The sequence below is a fragment of the Pelophylax lessonae genome, assembly GCF_965119305.1.
Source record: "Pelophylax lessonae genome assembly, chromosome: 8".
NCBI classification, from domain to species: domain Eukaryota; kingdom Metazoa; phylum Chordata; class Amphibia; order Anura; family Ranidae; genus Pelophylax; species Pelophylax lessonae.
The window spans coordinates 271,765,008-271,786,278 of record NC_138775.1 but is presented as its reverse complement, the minus strand read 5'-3'; the positions used below and the strand labels follow the sequence as shown (position 1 = coordinate 271,786,278).

Below are 21,271 nucleotides of genomic sequence, written 5' to 3'. Positions count from 1 at the left end.
GTTAAATGTGAGCCTAGGGGCGTGATTCTAACTGTGGGGGGGCGTGGCTTATGAAACGATCACAGAGACCTGTGATCCTACATAGCAGGATCACAGGAGCTCCGTGATCATTCAAGAGAAAAGAACGGTCAGCTGTGTATACAACAGCTGACCGTTCTTCTCTCTCAGCGGGGAACGATCGTGGGTGGCAGGTGGCAATCGGAGCCGCCTGGCCCGTGCATCAGAGTTCCCCTGCCGAGTGGGGGCGGGAGCGTGCCGGCGGCATGCGTTCACCCCCTAGCTGCAGGCACACGACCGACGTATGTCTACGTCGGTTTGCGCAGGAGAGCCACCCTGCCACAGTAAAAAGGCGGCGGGTGGTCGCCAACCGGTTAAAGTGGGAGTAAACTCACTTGTATGATTTTTACCTATTGGTAAACCTATATCAAGGCTAACATCACCGCGCATGCGCTCTGAAGGAACGGCATACCAGTACCATTACCTCAGAGCCGTGCAGTAAACAGAGACTTCTGCGCGCATTCGCGGGAGTGACGTCATCCCTGGCTCGGCCAATCAGATGGCCGAAGACTGCAAACCAGGAAAGAAGACAGCCTGAGAATGGATGCCCTGGCAGTAGTGACAGCGCGGCGCTAGAGGGCTTCATTTCAGGCAAGTCTGTCATAATATGCTAGTATGCAATGCACACTAGCACATTATGACTTAACCCCTTCAAGTCTAAGCCTTTTTCAGACCTTTGCTGCTTACGAGTTCAAATCAGTATCTTTTGCTAGAAAATTCCGTAGAATCCCCAAACATTATACAGGTGGTCCCCGGGTTACAAACATTCAACTTACAAACGACTCCTACTTACAAACGCAGGGAGACAGCAGGAAGTGAGGAGAAATCTCCCCCTAGGAAGGGAAATTCACTGCTGTAAGACCGCATTCACACTGGTACGACTTGGACCGCGACTTGTCAGCCTGACAAGTCGCAGTGGGTCGCCTGCCATTGATTAGCACAGGACCCGTTCTAATAGGAGCGACACAAGTCGCTCCGACTTAGAAAAAGGGTCCTGTACTACTTCGGGGCGACCTGGAGGCGACTTGCATAGACTTCCATTATGTGAAGTCCGTGCAAGTCGCGCCGAAGTTGCGCTGCACGCGACTTCACAGGTCGTCCCCTAAGTGGGAGAGACCTAATGTGAATGGAGGCTAATGCCTCGTACACATGAAACGATTGTTGGCCGTGAATTTTGTTAGTATGATGCTTCTGACAACCGACTCCGAATTTTTGGCCGAACAAAATCTGGTGTGCATGCTATAAAATTTTTGTTGGCCGTCATCAGAACGGCCGATTGTTCCTCAGTCAGTACAGATTTCAGCAGACAAAATTCAGATGAGCAAGACTGGGCAAGAAAAAACACACGGAAAGTAAACCAGAACATGACATCACTTCTGAAGTTGGTTTTTGTTGGCCGATTAAATTCGTGTGCAGTTTAGCCACTTAAGCCCCGGAAGATTTTACCCCCTTCCTGACCAGGGGGTATTTTGCGATTCGGCACTGCGTGACTTTAACGGACAATTGCGCGGTCGTGCGACCCTGTACCTAAACTAATTTGTCGTCCTTTTTTTCCCACAAACAGAGCTTTCTTTTGGTGGTATTTGATCACCTGTGCGATTTTTTGATGATGCGCTATAAACAAAAAAAGAGCGTCAATTTTGCAAAAATAGCAATATTTTTCACATTTTTTAATATGAAATTCCCCAAAAAAAATGTAAAAATCTAAATTTTTTAACATTTTGGGTCAATTTGTTTTATGCTACATATGTTTGGTAAAAAAAAAATAGCAAAAAAGTGTATTTTGATTGGTTTGCGCAAAAGTTATCGCGTTTACTAACAAAGGGAAAGATTTTTGTCATTTTTGTTGTTTTTTTTTAACGCGTAATGGCGGCGATCTGCGATTTTTTTTCGGTACTGCGACATTGCGGCGGACAGATCGGACCCTTGACTGACATTTTTGACACTTTTGGGGTTACCAGTGACATTACTGCAGTAATCAGTGCTATACATATGCACTGTTACTGTAAAATGACACTGGTAGTGAAGGGGTTAACTTTATTTGAGAGGGAGGGGCTGTGTGTGTCCCTAGGGGCGTGATTCTAACTGTGATTGGCTGTGGCTTGAGCTGTAGAAACAGTGATCAACGGTCCTACATAGTAGAACCGTATGATCACTGTTCCTACACAGGGGAGAATGACAGGCGGCTTGTTTACATTAGCCGCCTGACTTTCTCCCTCTCCCCCGACGATCGCTGAGTGACCGGCGGACATCGGGTCCGCCGGTCACACGCGCGGGGGGGGTCCGTGACCACGCGGGAGCGCGCCTCGGGGGCGCGCGCTCACTCCCTAGACCTACGTAGATCTACGTCACTCTGCCTGTGAGGGGCTGACTGCCGCAGTAAATATACTGTGCGCAGTCGGCAAGTGGTTAGAGCACATTTCAACCAACACAACAACACTGGACAAAAGACGGCCGATCGGTCGGCCGATAATCGTTGCGTGTGTACGAGGCATTAGAGTTCTCATGGGAAAAAATGTGTCATCCTTGTGTCCACAACAACCCAAAATTTTCAAAATCCAGTTGTCATAGGGACAGAAAGTGAGGTGAAATCTTCTGAACAGGGGCACAGACAGCAAAACAAATGATACAGGGGTGTTAACCCTTCCCTATGCTATCCAAAAAAATTAAAAATTATTATTTTGGCTGGAGCTACACTTAAAAAAAATGTACCTGTTCCGACATGCAAACAAATTCGACTTAAGAACAAACCTACAGTCCCTATCTTGTTTGTAACCCAGGGGACCGCCTGTATATACAGTGGGTACGGAAAGTATTCAGACCCCCTTAAATTTTTCACTCTTTGTTATATTGCAGCCATTTGCTAAAATCATTTAAGTTCATTCTTCTTCCTCATGAATGTACACATAGCACCCCATACTGACAGAAAAACACAGAATTGTTGACATTGTTGCAGATTTATTAAAAAAGAAAAACTGAAATATCACATGGTCCTAAGTATTCAGACCCTTTGCTGTGACACTCATATATTTAACTCAGGTGCTTTCCATTTCTTCTGATCATCCTTGAGATGGTTCTACACCTTCATTTGAGTCCAGCTGTGTTTGATTATACTGATTGGACTTGATTAGGAAAGCCACACACCTGTCTATATAAGACCTTCCAGATCACAATGCATGTCAGAGCAAATGAGAATCATGAGGTCAAAGGAACTGCATGAAGAGCTCAGAGACAGAATTGTGGCAAGGCACAGATCTGGCCAAGGTTACAAAAAGATTTCTGCTGCACTTAAGGTTCCTAAGAGCACAGTGGCCTCCATAATCCTCAAATGGAAGACGTTTGGGACGACCAGAACCCTTCCTAGAGCTGGCCGTCCGGCCAAACTGAGCTATCAGGGGAGAAGAGCCTTGGTGAGAGAGGTAAAGAAGAACCCAAAGATCACTGTGGCTGAGCTCCAGAGATGCAGTCAGGAGATGGGAGAAAGTTGTAGAAAGTCAACCATCACTGCAGCCCTCCACCAGTCGGGGCTTTATGGCAGAGTGGCCCGACGGAAGCCTCTCCTCAGTGTAAGACACAAGAAAGCCCGCATGGAGTTTGCTAAAAAACACCTGAAGGACTCCAAGATGGTGAGAAATAAGATTCTCTGGTCTGATGAGACCAAAATAGAACTTTTTGGCCTTAATTCTAAGTGGTATGTGTGGAGAAAACCAGGCACTGCTCATCACCTGTCCAATACAGTCCCAACAGTGAAGCATGGTGGTGGCAGCATCATGCTTTGGGGGTGTTTTTCAGCTGCAGGGACAGGACGACTGGTTGCAATCGATGGAAAGATGAATGCGGCCAAGTACAGGGATATCCTGGACAAAAACCTTCTCCAGAGTGCTCTGGACCTCAGACTGGGCCGAAGGTTTACCTTCCAACAAGACAATGACCCTAAGCACACAGCTAAAATAACGAAGGAGTGGCTTCACAACAACTCCGTGACTGTTCTTGAATGGCCCAGCCAGAGCCCTGACTTAAACCCAATTGAGCATCTCTGGAGAGACCTAAAAATGACTGTCCACCAACGTTTACCATCCAACCTGACAGAACTGGAGAGGATCTGCAAGGAGGAATGGCAGAGGATCCCCAAATCCAGGTGTGAAAGACTTGTTGCATCTTTCCCAAAAAGACTCCTGGCTGTATTAGATCAAAAGGGGGCTTCTACTAAATACTGAGCAAAGGGTCTGAATACTTAGGACCATGTGATATTTCAGTTTTTCTTTTTTAATAAATCTGCAACAATGTCAACAATTCTGTGTTTTTCTGTCAGTATGGGGTGCTATGTGTACATTCATGAGAAAGAAGAATGAACCTAAATGATTTTAGCAAATGGCTGCAATATAACAAAGAGTGAAACATTTAAGGGGGTCTGAATACTTTCCGTACCCACTGTATATTTTTAGCAGAGACCCTAGAGAATAAAATGGCGGTCGTTGCAATATTTTATGTCACGTGGTATTTGCGTAGCGATCTTTCAAATGCTTTTGGAAGAAATAAAGTTTCATTAATTAAAAAAAAAAAAAAACCAGTAAGGTTAGCCCAATTTTTTATTTTTTTTTGTATAATATGAAAGATGTTATGCCTGAGATACTTAACATGTCATGCCTTAAAATTGTGTCTAAAATTTTTAACGGTTACCTGTTTAGAGTTACAGAGGAGGTCTTGTGCTAGAATTATTGATCTCGCTCTCTGGTGTGGTTCGAACACCGTTTACATTTGCGTGTGCGACTTACGTATGCATTCGCTTCTGTGCACGAGCACAGAGGGATGGGGCACTTTCATTTTTTTTTTTCTTATTTATTTTATTTTATTTTTTTACACTGTACCTTCAATTTTATTTATTTTTTTGATCACTTTTATTGCTGTGAGAAGGAATGTAAACATCCCTTGTGACAGTGATAGGCAGTGACAGGTACTCTTTATGGAGGGATCGAGGGTCTGTAAGACCCCAAACCTCTGCTCTGCACTTAAAAGCATTCAAAACGCCAAGTTTGGATGTTTTGAATACTGTAATTTTTTTTAACACATGCCGACCAGCCGCCGCCTATATACAGCAGCAGGTCAGCAAGTTCCCGGGAATCGCCATACCTGTACAGCGGTTCGCAGGAGCGATCCTGGGGGCGACCGCAATCACTCCCTGTGGAGCTAGAGCAGCGGTCTGCTGATGTAAACACAGCAGACCGTTGTTCTGTCAGTAATCAACACAGGGCTCCTGTGTTCTTCCTATTTAGGAACACAGGTCCCTGTGTTGATTCCACAAGCCCATCCTCCTCAGTGTTAGAAAACACTCCCCTAGGCATACATTTAACCCTTTTATCGCCCCTGGTGTTAACCCCTTTCCTGCCAGTGTCATTAGTACAGTAACAGTGCATATTTTTAGCACTGATTACTGTAGTAATGTCACTGGTCCCCCCAAAAGTGTCAAAAATGTCAGTTAGGTGTCCGATCTGTCCGCTGCAATGTCGCAGTTCTGCTAAAAATCGCTGATCGCCGCCATTACTAGTAAAAAATAAATAAAAATGACATAAATCTTTCCCCTAGTTTGTAAATGCGATAACTTTTGCGCAAACCAATCAATATACACTTATTGGGATTTTTTTTACCAAAAATATGTAGCAGAAAACAAATTGGCCTAAAATGATGAAAAAATTTGATATTTATTTATTTTTTTATTGGGAATGTTATATAGCAGAAAGTAAAAAATATTTTTTTTTTTTTGTCGCTTTTTTGGTTTATAGCTCAAAAAAATAAAAATCGCACAGGTGATGAAATGCCACCAAAAGAAAGCTCTATTGGTGTGAAAAAAAAGGACATCAATTTTATTTGGGTACAGCGTCTTACAATCCCACAATTGTCAGTTAAAGTAACGCAGTGCCGAATTGCTAAAAATTGCCTGGTCATTAGGGGGAAAGAAGTGGTTAAATGAGGCGCCTTTAAGGCTCCAGTAACCGGAAGTGATTTCATGATGTCGCTTCCGGGTTACTAGATTTGAGACCAAAAATAGCTGATTCTGTATTTGTTTAGGACTCCGGCCAGCTGGTGGACGTGTCGGTTGGTCGTTCAGGTCTCCCGGTAGGACGGGAGACCCGGGCGGAGCGGTGAAAGGCGGCGTGGGGGGACGTTCCCACCCACTGCTTGCGATAACGGCCGAGCGGCTGATTAGCCGCATCAGTTGTTATCTCAAGAAAGCCGACCTTCCGCTCCAAAAAATGGTACTGGGGTGATGCCTACAGCTGCATCATCTCACTACAACCCCTTGAAGACAAAAGGACGCATATTTGTGTTACATCGGCATGAAGGGGTTAAACTCTCCAAGGCCCGATTTTTTTTTTTTTGGATGCAGTTTTGTACTGCTTTAAGATTTTCTGGTCCTTTATTGTTAAAAAAAAAACCCTGTTCAATCCATCAGCACTATAATATGCAATTAGGGGAAGATTAATGAAGCACAAGAAAAGGAAACATAGCTCCCCATTCTCGTTTGGGAACGGCTGATATTTTTATCTTGTGATTTATTGCTGCGTCATTTTCTAATTTTCTACTTTACTTTAACACTAACTGGGCACAGCCACCGCTGAGCAATAAGAAATGCTGCAGGGCAGTATATATATGGCCTGCAGGGGCAGACTGGCAACTTTCGGCCCAGGAGGAAAGTACAAACCAGAGGCCCATGGTGCAGTGACTCAGCCCACTCTCCCTCTTCCCATCCTCCTTCTGACCCCCATTCCAAGCTGAGGCTCTGCTCCAGATACTCTCTACTTACCGACTGAACCTGGGTTCCCGAACCTGGTCAGCAGGGGGCGGTTGGGGGCAGCTGAGACAGCTTGGTCAGGGCTGGCTGGGGGAGGAGAGTCTCCAGTGGGGCATGTAACTGGTCTTGGCTCAGACACAGTTTACACCATCCATGCTGGGGGGAGGAGTCCTTGTCTTCAACCCGCACTCAGTAGGTCAGCAGTGGGGACTTTCTACTTCTCTTCACCAGGAATCCTTTAGGCATGTTTGTGGCAGAAGCAGTGCAGCCTTTTTACGGGGCATCAGAGCGGCCTAGGGGGCAATTTCCCCCCCCTCCCGCCCCCTGGCCCAGTCCTCCCCTGATGGCCTGGAGCTGAGTGAAACATTAACCGGGGCCTGCAGAATAGGCCAAGTATTAGTGGGGTGATTTAGAATGATGCATTCTGTTTATCAGATTGGAGAGTTTAAGGCAGAGGGTGTGTCCTGTAATGGGTAGAGAGGAGGGGGATCGTGCCAGAGCTCAGTCGGAGCTCATCAGACAGTTTTTTCCCACCCTCCCTTGTTTCTTTTGGTTTGGGGGAGCCTCCCACTGTCTCAAGGTGCTGGGGTATTTGTTAGCAGGTTTTCAGTTCTTATGTTGTTAGCTTGCCATTCAATTTCTTGGTCCTTTTTGAAGGATTAATGGTGTTTTCATGCTGTATATTCTCTATTATTGCTGCAATTATGCCTGATTTATAGTCATAACATTTTGTTTGTTCGGCTATGTCTGACCCTGCAGAAATAGTTGCACGTAAGAAAATCTGATAGGTAAATTTGTTATGGGAACAGTTTAAATCTGTGTAGTATGCCAAAAAGTATCATGTGATCATGAGTCATACTGAAGCCAAGCCCCTTATTGCAAAATAATTTTTCTGTTCTAACTGTATATATGCTCAGAACATGACTAGGGTAGTTCAGATCCCACCTGTTTAACCATATTACCTGGATCAGTACCCAACACCACCCCCGTTTACCTTTAACTGACAACACTAACAGGTTGGGGATGGAATTGTGTTGCCGATTTAGAAAAGGCCAGCAGAGCAGTGTTCATTTTGAAGTCAAATTTCGAGTTCAGTTTTAGTCATAGTCTTTTGACTAAAATGCCATTTTAGTTATAGTCATATTTTCATCATCTGAATTGTTTTATTTTTAGTCATATTATAGTCGACTAAAATCTCCAGTACCAATGTTAAATTTGTTGAAGAAATGAACACTGGTTTGAGTCTCTTCACGTTGTTTCACGCCAAAATCATCCGATGATGATCTCCAAATGCCTCCATTCATTTCACCTGCTTCCTCACCCCCCTCCGCTGCCATATTTGGCACCTTTCGAAGGGAGGGGGGGAGCGGATTTCTATCAAAACCAAGTATCCGCTTCAACTTCCAGGTAAGATCACCACAAATCGTGTGGTGATCTACGAAATTTCCAGCCCCTCCTCCTTTCCCCACGCTGCCTTCTGGGAGACACACAGGTCCCAGAAGACAGCGGGACCATTTAGAAAGCACAGTGCGACTCATGCATGAGCAGTAGGGAACAGGCTGTGAAACAGGAAACAGTAGGGAACAGAAAACTTCCAGTTTCCCTTAGTGAAGATGCCGGTGCCTGTGCCATGGATGGATCGGCTTGGGGTGCTGGAATTGCAGGATACCTGAACAGGTAAGTCTCCTTAGATTAAAAGTCAGCAGTTACAGTATTTGTAGCTGCTGACTTTTATATATATATATATTTTTTTTTTTTAAAGGCTGGAACTCCTCTTTAAGATGCATTTAGAAAGTGCTACTAGTCAAGATAATAGTACAAGGATCTATACAATAGAAAACCAAAGGATGCATCTGGAATTCGTAATTTAATGTGATGCAAACATGTGCAAAACATGTCAATGTAGCACCCTTCTAGGTAGGTGCTAGTGAGAGAGTATATTTTTTGTCTCTGTCTACTTACTAGAGGGGCTGCAGGCAAATCTATATTGCTCTTTGCTTACCAGAGAGCAGGATCTGGTAGTGAGGTCTGTTGATTGTGCTCAGTATGCGATTCATTGTGTCTAGGGAGTGTTTCACGCTGGTCCAATAGGGAGGCATGTTGGAAGGTGGGAGGAAACTGGTCGAATGGATGCATAGGCTTTGATACACTCCTGGTGACTGGCAGAGGCGGGTCGCCTTGGTGCGTTCTGGGATACTGTATAAAAGCCAGGAGCACATGCGCTTTGGGGTCTTTGGCTGGAGGGCAGAGTCCTGGAGGGAAGGGGGCAGCTGCCTCCTCCTCTGTAGCAGGGGCCAGAGGAACGAATGCTGAACCCAGAGTTCCAGGAGGGCTGATTGGTGGGGAGACACTGGAGACCCTGGAAAAACAGTATTGTGAGTACAGGGGCTCGTGTCAAGGGGCCTGACCTGAGGGGGGCCACCCCAGGAGTAGGATAGTCAGTGGATGGGCGTCGGCAGTCAAGAGAGAGAGGATACTGAGGAGAGTGTCCTGAAGATAACATATAGTTCATCAAGTCGTCTTAAGAAAGAGACTTAAAACTAGATTCACCTCAGTGGCAGGGTGAATCGACAGCCTGGCTGTACCTAAAGATAGAGGTCCTCCCACATTGTGCATAGTTAATTCGGAGTAACCCACTAATCCCTTCTCCCATCCCTAATCTATAAAAAACCAAACACACAAACAACCACATACCCCTGGACTGGTTATTGGAGCGAGCCGAGGAGGAAAAGTGAGAGACTGTGCATATCAAGGTTGGTAATGGTAACTCAGGGGGGACCCGTAAGTGTGGAATCTGGCAGTCCTCAATGGGGCAGTGCTACAGTACATCAATAACGCAGCTTAATGCAATTGATTTGTTATTGGGCGTCCATGGTATCGGAGGGCTTGTTCACACTAGCGGTTGCTCCCCCTTTAGTTGCAGAGGCAGCCGCCAGGGGTGTAACATGCCACACCTGCAATGCTTTGCTTTTTGGCTGCAATGAGAATTAAACTTCCTGCTGCCTTTGGAGCACGTAGCACCTGCGAGAGCGACCCGTTCAAGTAAATGGGGCCACTCTGCAGTCGCCCTCTAACCATGTGCAATGCGCTCGGTTGCAGAGCCCTAATGCAGGGTTGAAGGGGTTAAATGCTCTCTGAAGTGCGTTATGAAAGCAGATCGCTCTTGAGAGACTAAAGCAAGTGAGAATGAGCCGTAAGTGAGTCCTTTCAGTCCATCTGGGATATTTAAGTGTACTCTGGTTGTAACCCTAATACCTAAGCACATGCCTGATGAAGTGTCCCCATATGGTCAAGAAATTTCTATGTGATCATTTATTAAAGTACTGCAATATTAGTGTCCTGATAACATATATTATTCATTTTATCCATCGTGAACAATCAGGATTCGTGCAGCACCCTTAATTATCTGGCTGATTTCAGTATAATGTGCGAAAGCCTGACCCTCAAACTGAACCTGGTCCTAGCACAAGAACCCAACCCTAGCCCTTACAGTCAACCTTCCCTTAAATGAGTTATTAACTTTTAACCTTCACCCAATGACTTCCACTTGCTCAAACCCCTAAAGTAAGCTTTGAAACTACCCTTAACCACCATCATTAACCCCCTAACCCTTAATGATAATGCTAACCTAATCTTTAACCTAATTAATTTTGCTAAAAAAAAAAAATCTTTGTCTTTCCTTACATGTAACGCATTATCACCAAAATCTACCAGCTAATAAATCTATTACTTCAATATAGCTTGCAATAAATCTAATGAGTCACAGAGTTGCTCTGAAATTATTTATCGGCAGAAAATGGTTTTCGTGGTTCGCTCCTATTCTAATCATCTAACCAGATGCTGTGGTATTGATCACATTGCTGGTTCCAAAGTAGCTTTGGAGTCTTATGTTAATGCTAAAGGTATCAACCTAAAACTCTGCCTGGACAGTGGCCTTCCCTTTTACCAGTGGCCACATGACTAACTATTTCAAAAATTTTGGAGCCCATTCACACCAACACATAGCCATACTTTTTAAATGGCACCCCAACTCATCTACAGAGTCCACCTGCTCGTGATGTGCAGTGTTCCATGCAGTGGTGTATTTTGGTTTTGTGCTGCCCTAGGCAAGACTAAAATTGGGAGCCCCCCCTTCCGACTCCTAAATTTGCCCCACTCCTTCCTTTTAAATGGATGTGACTCCCTCCAAAATTGAAGGACTCCAAGTCCCAGCATGAACTCCTGAGATCTCACGAGAGGGGGGGGGGGGTGAGAGGGTTTTGGAGAGAGAGAGAGGTGGGTGAGGGAGGGGGGATGAGAGAGAGAGAGAGAGAGAGAGGTGGGTGAGGGAGGGGGGATGAGAGAGAAAGGGGGTGGGTGAGGGAGAGAGAAAGGGGATGAGAGAGAGAGAGAGGGGGATGAGAGAGATAGAGGGGGGTGGGGATGAGAGAGAGGGGGTTAGAGAGAGAGAGAAAGAGAGAGGGGGGATGAGAGAGAGAGAGGGGGGATGAGAGAGAGAGAGGGGGGATGAGAGAGGGGGGATGAGAGAGAGAAGGGGGGATGAGAGAGAGAGAGGGGGGATGATAGAGAGAGAGAGGGGGGGGAGAGAGAGGGGGGGTGAAAAGGAGAGAGAGGATGAGAGAGAGAGAGGGGGGGGAAGGTGAGAGAAAGAGAGAGAGAGAGGGAGTGAGACAGAGAGAAAGAGAGGGGGTGAGAGAGAGGAGGGGTTGAGAGAGAGGGGGGTGAGAGAAAGAGAGAGGGGGGTGAGAGAGAGAGAGAGAGGAGGGTGAGAGAAAGAGAGAGAGAGAGAGAGAGAGAGAGAGGTGGGAGAGGCGGCTCTAGCAACCAGTGGCCAAAAGAGTCTCAGGTGGAGGGGGCAGCTTATTTGCTGCCCCCCTGCAAAGTGCTGCCCTAGGCCTGGGCCTTGTTGGCCTAGGCCAAAATACAGCACTGGTTCCATGCATGTATTACTAAAATGAGTTAAGATGTGAACGGGCCCACACCAAGACTGTTGGAACTTAACTGTTTGTTCATAGGTCCACCTTAATGAACTTCACTCAATACAAAAATTAAGGTTATGTCTACTTGGTTGTTCTTTCTGTTACATGTGATGTTTATAAGTGCCTGTACTAAATTAAATAAGGAAGTTATCTGCATTGGTAAGCAGTGTAGAATTTGGGTGTGTCTATCTAGCTCAGGGGTCTCCAAACAACGGCCCAGAGGCATATATTCAATTTGCATAGATTGAGGATTAAGGTAAGCAGAGGCTTCCTATGCTTCAACCCCCAACCCATACCTGGACCCTGTAAGGGGTACTATGATGGGGACCTGACTTAAGGGAGACTCTGATGTAAGGGCAGACTCTAATGGGGACCTTAATGTAAGCTGGGAATTTAATAGGGATGCTGATGTAAGGGGGGATTCTGATGGGGATTCTGATGTAAAGGAAACCCTGATGGGGACCCTGATGGAAAAGGGAATCTATTGGGGACCCTGAAGTAAGCGAGAGACTCTAATCGGGACTTTTTCGCCCCACAAATATTGGTAAAATGTATAATGTGGCCCTCATACTAAAAGCTTTGGAGAACTCTCTTCCTTTTTTTTCAAGCAATAGCAAGTAGCGGTTAAAATGCTCATGACCTAGTCCAGTGGTCTTCAAACTGTGGACTTTTAACAGCATTTGTCCTGCCCTTAGAGCACTGTTCTTCCCATTGACACCAATGATGCAGCACTATTCCTTCCAGTAATACCAATAATGGGGCACTATTCCTCCTTCTGATACCAATGATGGGGTGCTAGAACTGATGGGACACTATTCCTCCCAATTATACCAATGATGGGGCACTATTCCTCCCAGTGATGCCAATGAAGAAGCACTATTCCTCCCAGTAATATCAATGATGGGGCTCTTTTTCTCCCAGTAATAGCAATGATGTAATGCTTTCCCTCCCAGTAAAACCAATGATGGGGCACTGTTCCTCCCAATAATACCAATGATGGGGCACTATTCCTCCCAGTAATACCAATGATGGGGCATTATTCCTCCCAGCAATACTAATGATGTAACACTATTCCTCCCAGTAATACCAAGGATGGGGCACTATTACTCCCAGTAATACCACCAATGATGGGGCACTATTCCTCCCAGTAATATCAATGATGGGGCACTATTCCTCCCAGTAATTGTCATGGTCTTACCTTCTTGCTGTTCTCCTTCGTTTGACATGTGCTGGCGGCCATCTTGGTTTCTGGGTTTCTTGTAGCCTCCCACCCTGCGGCTCCTCCTTCCCACTGGGAGGAGCTGGATACCTAGCTCATATATATAGGAGGTCTGTGGCTTCAGTTCCCTGCTTGGTCCTCCTGTGTTCACATGCTACTAAGACTGCTGCTACTTCTGGTTCCTGTTCCTGGCTTCGTCTGACTACCCTGCTGGTTCCTGTCCCCTGGCTTCGCAAAGACTCTGCATCGGTTTCGCCATCCGTTTGGACTTTTGCTTTATAGCTTGTTTTTCAATAAAGCTTTCTTATTTTCACTTATCTGTTGTTGTACGTCTGGTTCATGGTTCCGTGACATTAGGACCAAGCCATGAATTCTGACGGTACAGGGCCATCCTCGCTACCCACGCTGGTTGCCAGACTTGATCAGCAGGATCACCTGTTGGGTCGGTTCGCCGTGGCGTTGCAAACCCTGCTTGAACGCACGGTACCACAGGCCACGAATTCTGACGGTGCAGGGCCATCCTCACTACCCACGCTGGTTGCCAGACTTGATCAGCAGGATCACCTGTTGGGTCAGTTCGCCGTGGCGTTGCAAACCCTGCTTGAACGCACGGTTCATTTCGCTCCCGTTGCCGATGGGTCGGTTGTCGCTCCTGGGTCCGCTCCTACTGCCGCTCCGGTTGTTGCGCCAGAGTCTACCCCGACACCTGTTGTTGCGCCTGCGGTGTTTCGGGGTATGTCCGGTTCTGCCCCCCTTCCACAGCGCTTTGGGGGAGAGCCAACTCAGTGCCGAGGTTTCCTTAACCAGGTGGGCATTTATTTCGAGTTGCTGCCACATGCCTTTCCTACTGAGAGATCAAAGGTGGGCTTCTTAATCTCGCTGCTCTCGGACAAGGCCTTGGCCTGGGCCAGCCCTTTATGGGAGAACAACAATCCGGTGGTTGCCGAGTTTTCCGGTTTTGTTGCTTCTCTTCGGAAGGTATTCGATGTGCCGGCTCGTGCTGCCTCTGCTGCGAAGCTCCTTATGTCCATCAGACAGGGTTCACGATCCGTAGCTGAATACGCCATTGAGTTTCGTACCCTGGCAGCAGAGGTGGGCTGGAATAATGAGGCTCTGGTCGCTGCTTTCTCTCATGGTCTCTCGGATGCCTTGAAGGATGAGGTTGCAGCTAAGGACCTACCAGTGGAGCTCGAGTCTCTTATTTCTTTCCTGATTTTGATTGACACCAGACTCAGGGAGAGACCTTCCTTTAAGGAGAGTCTGCGGAGGCCTCCTAACAGATTGGCGCCTACCTTTGTTGTCCCACCCGTGCCTCCCTCTCCTCCCACGCCTCCTGGGGATGACTTGTCTGGGGGTGAACCCATGCAGCTGGGGTTTGCTCGCCTGTCCGAGGGGGAGAGGGTACTCCGGAGACGCGAGGGCCGATGCATGTACTGTGGTCTCGGCGGGCATTTTCGGTTGGCATGTCCGAACCGTCCAGGGAGACGCTCGCACCTGAGATCCTGTCGGGGGCAGATCTTGGGTGGAGTCTCCTCGTCCCCGGTTTCCCGTGTTGACAAACCACTGATCACTGTTGTCCTTTCCTGGGTCGGGGGCTCGGTGACGACCCAGGCGTTGGTGGACTCTGGTGCTGGTGGTTTGTTCATTGATAGTGCGTTCGCTGCCGCCAATTCCATTCCTCTGCAGGCTCGAGGTTCTCCTCTGGCTCTTGAGGCGATAGACGGCAGACCCCTTCTGCCGCCACACGTGACTCATGAGACCCTTCCAGTGGGGTTAGCCATTGGTGCCGTCCACAGAGAGTCGGTCTGCTTCCAGGTTATTTAGTCTCCACACTACTCGGTGGTCTTGGGGTACCCCTGGCTCCAGGAGCATAATCCGATTTTCGATTGGAGATCGGCCGAGATCCTCTCGTGGTCACCGCAGTGTGGGGCTAGTTGCATCCATGGGCCTGTCAAGTTGCTGTGTACTTCCTCGGACTCTCTGTTGCCCCCTGAATACGAGGAGTACCGGGATGTATTCGATAAGGTGCGCGCGGTTGCCCTACCTCCGCACCGCCCATACGATTGTGCCATCGAGTTACAATCTGGTGCCGTTCCTCCTCGTGGCAAAGTCTATCCACTGTCGGTAGCGGAGAATGAGGCCATGGAGGAGTACGTGAGGGAGGCGCTTTCACGTGGACACATTCGCAAATCCTCGTCCCCGGCAGGGGCTGGATTTTTCTTTGTGAAAAAGAAGGGCGGTGAGTTGAGGCCTTGCATCGATTACAGGGGTCTCAATCGCATCACGATCAAGAACGCTTACCCGATACCCTTGATTTCCGAGCTGTTCGATCGCCTTAAAGGGGCCACGGTCTTTACCAAACTCGACCTGAGGGCGGCATATAACCTCGTAAGGATCAAGGCGGGCGATGAGTGGAAGACCGCGTTTAACACCAGGACCGGTCATTATGAATCCTTGGTTATGCCCTTTGGGCTGTGCAATGCGCCCGCAGTCTTTCAGGAATTCATCAACGATGTTTTCCGTGACCTGTTGCAGCAGTGTGTGGTGGTCTACCTGGATGACATCTTGGTATATTCTGAGTCCATGGAGACCCACATTCTGGATGTCAAACGAGTGTTGCAACGGTTACGAGAGAACAAGCTGTTCGGTAAGCTTGAGAAATGCGAATTTCACCGATCCCAGGTAACCTTCTTAGGTTACATCATTTCCGCTGAGGGGTTCTCCATGGATCCTGAGAAGGTTTCGGCTGTCTTACAGTGGCCCCAGCCCAGTGGTCTTCGCTCCCTGCAGCGCTTTTTGGGCTTCGCCAATTATTATCGGAAGTTCATCAGGGACTTTTCCATGCTAGCCAAGCCTCTCACGGATCTGACCAGGAAGGGCAGTAATTCCCAGGTCTGGCCGCCCGAGGCCATCCGAGCTTTTGAGGCTCTAAAGTCCGCCTTTGTGTCGGCTCCGATTCTGTCGCATCCCAACCCTGGGTTGCCCTTTGTCCTCGAGGTGGACGCGTCTGAGACGGGAGTAGGCGCCCTTCTGTCTCAGCGTAGAACACCAGAGGGTCCTCTGCTTCCTTGTGGGTTTTACTCCCGGAAACTGTCTTCCGCGGAGTGCAACTACCAGATTGGTGACAGGGAGTTATTGGCCATCGTGCAGGCTCTCAAAGAATGGAGGCACTTGCTCGAGGGTTCGGTGGTTCCGGTCCTCATCCTGACGGACCACAAGAATCTGACCTACCTCTCTGAGGCCAAGAGATTGACACCACGTCAGGCCAGATGGGCTCTGTTCTTGTCACGTTTTAATTACGTGGTCTCCTACCTACCCGGTTCCAAGAACATCAGGGCTGATGCCTTATCACGGCAGTACTCCGACCTGTCCAGGGAGGAGTCGATTCCGACTTCGGTCATACCTCCGAATCAGATCCTGGCTGCCATTCGCACCAGCCTGACCTCTCCCCTGGGTGAGCAGATTTTGGCGGCTCAATCTGGTGCTCCCTCTGGGAGACCCAACGGCAGATGTTTTGTGCCTGAGGAGTTGCGCACTCGGTTGTTGCGAACCTACCATAACTCCAAGACCACGGGGCATCCTGGAAAGAATCAGCTGTCCTGGGCTGTTTCACGTCTGTTCTGGTGGCCTTCCCTACGTTCCGACATCGCCGCATATGTAGCTGCATGCTCCGTTTGTGCCCAGAGTAAGTCCCCTCGGCACCTTCCGTTGGGCCTTCTGCAACCCTTAGCCACCGGGGAGCGCCCATGGTCACACCTGGGGATGGATTTCATTGTGGACCTCCCTGCATCCCGAGGCCATACGGTCATTCTCATGATTGTGGATCGGTTTTCCAAAATGTGTCACTGTGTTCCTCTCAAGAAGTTACCCTCTGCACAGGAGTTGGCCACGATTTTTGCCAGGGAGGTCTTCCGGTTGCACGGTTTGCCCAAGGAGATTGTGTCGGATCGGGGGAGTCAGTTTGTGTCCAGGTTCTGGCGCGCCTTTTGCTCCCAGTTGGGGATTCATCTCTCCTTCTCCTCGGCCTACCACCCTCAGTCCAATGGGGCCGCAGAACGTTCCAATCAGGCCTTGGAGCAATTCCTTCGTTGCTATGTCTCCGATCACCAAGACAATTGGGTTGACCTCCTGCCTTGGGCTGAGTTTGCCAGGAACACGGCGGTGAACTCTTCCTCTGGGACGTCTCCCTTCATGGCCAACTATGGGTTCCAACCTGCCGTGTTACCGGAGGTATTCTCTCCCCAGGATATTCCAGCTGTGGAGGATCACCTTTCCGTCCTACGTGCTTCTTGGGTACAGATCCAGAAGTCCCTTGAGGTCTCTGCACAGCGCCAGAGACTCCAGGCTGATCGCAGACGAGCGCCTGCTCCTTCCTACCAGGCCGGAGACCGTGTATGGTTGTCCACCCGCAACCTCAACCTTCGAGTGCCCACTCCCAAGCTGGCGCCTCGCTTTGTTGGTCCCTTCCGAGTGCTTCGCAGGGTAAACCCGGTAGCCTATGCCCTTGCGCTTCCTCCTGGCATGCGGATCTCCAACGTGTTTCATGTCTCCCTGTTGAAGCCTCTGGTGTGTAATCGTTTCACTTCCTCGGTTCCTCGGCCTCGTCCGGTCCAAGTGGGCAATCGTGAGGAGTATGAGGTGAGCAATATCCTGGACTCACGCCTGGTCCGCGGTCGGGTGCAGTTTTTGGTTCATTGGCGTGGTTATGGTCCAGAGGAGCGTTCCTGGGTTCCCTCCGCAGATGTCCATGCTCCTGCCTTGCTCCGAGCCTTCCACGCACGCTTCCCTCAGAAACCGTTCTTTACTCCGCGGAGGAGGGGCCTTTGAGGGGGAGGTACTGTCATGGTCTTACCTTCTTGCTGTTCTCCTTCGTTTGACATGTGCTGGCGGCCATCTTGGTTTCTGGGTTTCTTGTAGCCTCCCACCCTGCGGCTCCTCCTTCCCACTGGGAGGAGCTGGATACCTAGCTCATATATATAGGAGGTCTGTGGCTTCAGTTCCCTGCTTGGTCCTCCTGTGTTCACATGCTACTAAGACTGCTGCTACTTCTGGTTCCTGTTCCTGGCTTCGTCTGACTACCCTGCTGGTTCCTGTCCCCTGGCTTCGCAAAGACTCTGCATCGGTTTCGCCATCCGTTTGGACTTTTGCTTTATAGCTTGTTTTTCAATAAAGCTTTCTTATTTTCACTTATCTGTTGTTGTACGTCTGGTTCATGGTTCCGTGACAGTAATATCAATAAGGGGCATTATTCCTCCCAGCAATACCAATGATGTAACACTATTCCTCCCAGTAATACCAATGATGTAACACTATACTCCCAGTAATACCAATGATGGGGCACTATTCCTCCCAGTAATACCAATGATGGGGCACTATTCCTCCCAGTAATACCAATGATGGGGCACTATTTCTCCCAGTACTACCAATGATGTAACACTATTCCTCCCAGTAATATCAATGATGGGCCACAGTCACTATGTAACCGACCACCAAGCCTGAAACATTGTTGACTCTCACTGATGTTGGGACATTTTCTACCCCCACTGAACATAATCTGGCCCCCCTAAAGTCTAAAGGACAAACAACAGGCCCTTTATTTAGAAAGTTTGGATCCCCCTGATCTAGTCCACGACAACAGATGGGCCTGAAAGCTAAACAAAGACTTTCGGTAGAAGGCCATTAATGTAATAATGTGCTTGTTTCCATAACAACATACATTTTATGTTTTTTTTTTCAGACTCAGTAAATTGCGGATATTGGAATTAAGAGAAAATCATTTGAAAACATTACCAAAGTAAGTGATTATTTTGAAAGACTGGAAATGTTTTGTGTCTTTTTTTGATTATGCATGGTACTTAAAATGGGTTAAATTTGCTCATAAATATGGCGCAAGACTAATTATTACAATGAGCAATTATTGGGTAAAAAAATGCAACTCCTAGCAACCTATCAAGTTTCACTTTTCAACTATTTTAGGCAGTCAAAGTAATGACAACACAACACTGGTATTTTTGGGTTAAAGTGCTTTGCTTCCTGCCAGTAGCATGTTCCCCAACCCCATTGACCAAGTGTTTGAAAGACCCTCTATATTGGCAGATGCAAAGACCAACAATGGGCAACACAGAAGCTAGAGTCTTCAGATAAGTACTAAAAGTTACAGCAGGTAATAACAGAGTCAGTAGGCTGATGATGGCCAGGTCAGATGCAGAAAAACAGAGTCCATGTTACAGACAGACAGAGCACAGACTGCCAATAGCAGAGCTAACAGATCAAACATCAAGATTGGCTGAGTACAAACGCAGTCGAAACCTTTCACCGGAAAATCTAAGGCATGGACAGCCATACAGAAGTCAGAGACAATCAGACCCTTTTCTTGCATAAGAAAACAGACAAATGGAAGTTTGAGCTCAATTTGTAAGCAGTTAATGAGGGTCAGGTGTGCAAAGCAGAGACCTGAGCTGCAGGGTTGAGCTATGGCTAGCAGATGGTGAAGGTTCAAGGCTGATCATTACACCTGTGTCACAGCCAAGGCCACAGAGTGATTAAATCTTTATGCCTTGCCCTCTAGCTTGTTGTTTTTTTAACATAGGGCTTCCAGGTGTTATCCTCTGAGTAGTGGGTTACTGGTGGCTTCCAGCAATAGCATGTAGATGTATACAATCTCTTCCTTCTGGATGCAGAAGTTTCTGATGCCTGGGATCCATGCAGATTTGTGGGACAAGGGCAACCTGAATCTTTTGTGGGAATGAAAATAGAATGTTATGAATGTGGAAGAGTGATGTAGCCATTTAATCTTTCCCCAAACATCTTGGTAAGTAGGCAGCAAGGAGCTGGCTGTTGGTATTTATGGAATATGCTAAAAGAGTTACAAAGAGTTCCAGGTTTATAAAAAATTGGGAAGTTGTAGGTATAATTAGATGGCAGAGATAATATAGCAAAATTAGGAATAATGGAGGTAGAGGAGCATGGAGATGAGCCAGATGAAAAGGAGCCGTAGAGATGAATGCAAAAGAGAGAAGGGTTCAGAGTTAATCTCCAGCCATATTCTTATATTTCTCTACACCCTTTTTCTGTAATTGCACTGTAGGGTTCCAAAACAATGTTTCATTACCTTTACCCCTAGTTCTGCAATGCTGGTTTTATGGCCAATGATATCATCAGATGGCTTTTTGTTCTGGCCATCGGGAGGAGGGTTCTCCATCTCGTCTAAAGCCCCGTACACACGTACCGATTGTCGGCCGTAAATATTCGGCCGACGACCGATCGGCCGATTGTAGGCTTGTTAGTATGATGCTTCCGACAGCCAACAGCAGAATCTGTTGTGCAGGCATTAAAATTTTTGTTGGCCAACACCAGAACGGCCGATTGTTCCTCAGTCAGTACAGAATTCGGTCGACAATCAGCAGATTTGCAAGACTGGGCATGCTAAGAGAAGAAAAAGCACACGAAAGTTAACCATCACATGACATCACTTCTGCAGTCGGCTGTTGTTGGCCGACAAAATTCATGTGCAGTCTTTTGCACTTTTCAGCGGACAGGACATCCCTGGACAAAAGACGGCCGATCGGTCGGCCGACGATCGGTACGTGTGTACGAGGCTTTACAAAGAGTTCCAGGTTTTAAAAAAATTGGGAAGTTGTAGGTATAATTAGATGGCAGAGATAAAATAGCAAAATTAGAAATAATGGTGGTAGAGGAGCATGGAGATCAGCCAGAAGAGGTGTTAAAAAAGGAGCCATAGAGATGAATGCAAAAGAGAGAAGTGTTCAAAGTTAATCTCCAGCCATATTCTTATATTTCTCTACACCCTTTTTTCTGTAATTGCACTGTAGGGTTCCAAAACAATATTTCATTACCTTTCCCCCTAGTTCTGCAATGCTGGTTTTGTGGCCAATGATATCATCAGATGGCTTTTTATTCTGGCAATCGGGAGGGGGGTTCTCCATCTCGTCCAACTTGACATCCTGGTGCATAGGGAACCCTGCAGAACAATATTTCTCATGAGTCTTCAGCTTGCACACATAATGTAGAGGCAGAAGGGTTGGCTGTAGGTGGGGCTGGGTACAGCTGAGTAGGCATAAGCAATGCTAAATTGAATATACATGCCCAATGATTTAGATAAAAGTCTGGGGTGGGCATTGAGGAGCACCCAGTACAAAGGTTCATGACACAAAAAGGTCAAATCGAAGTGTTTATTGAATTTTCAGGTTTCAGATGACGCCAACA

General features: G+C 47.5%; 1 protein-coding gene across 6 annotated transcripts in view; it reads left to right on the top strand.

Annotated features, from left to right (window-relative positions):
• LRRC7 (leucine rich repeat containing 7) overlaps positions 1–21,271 on the top strand; it is a 597,872-nt gene that overhangs the window by 336,866 nt on the left and 239,735 nt on the right. For all 6 annotated transcript variants that reach the window (XR_014225588.1, XM_082265612.1, XM_082265611.1 and 3 more), the window contains exon 7: positions 18,783–18,839. Coding sequence is in view for 5 of the 6 variants with exons in the window: in XM_082265612.1 (XP_082121738.1) it covers positions 18,783–18,839 (57 nt within the window). In the remaining variant the exon portion in view is untranslated. The remainder of the gene's footprint in view (positions 1–18,782; positions 18,840–21,271) is intronic.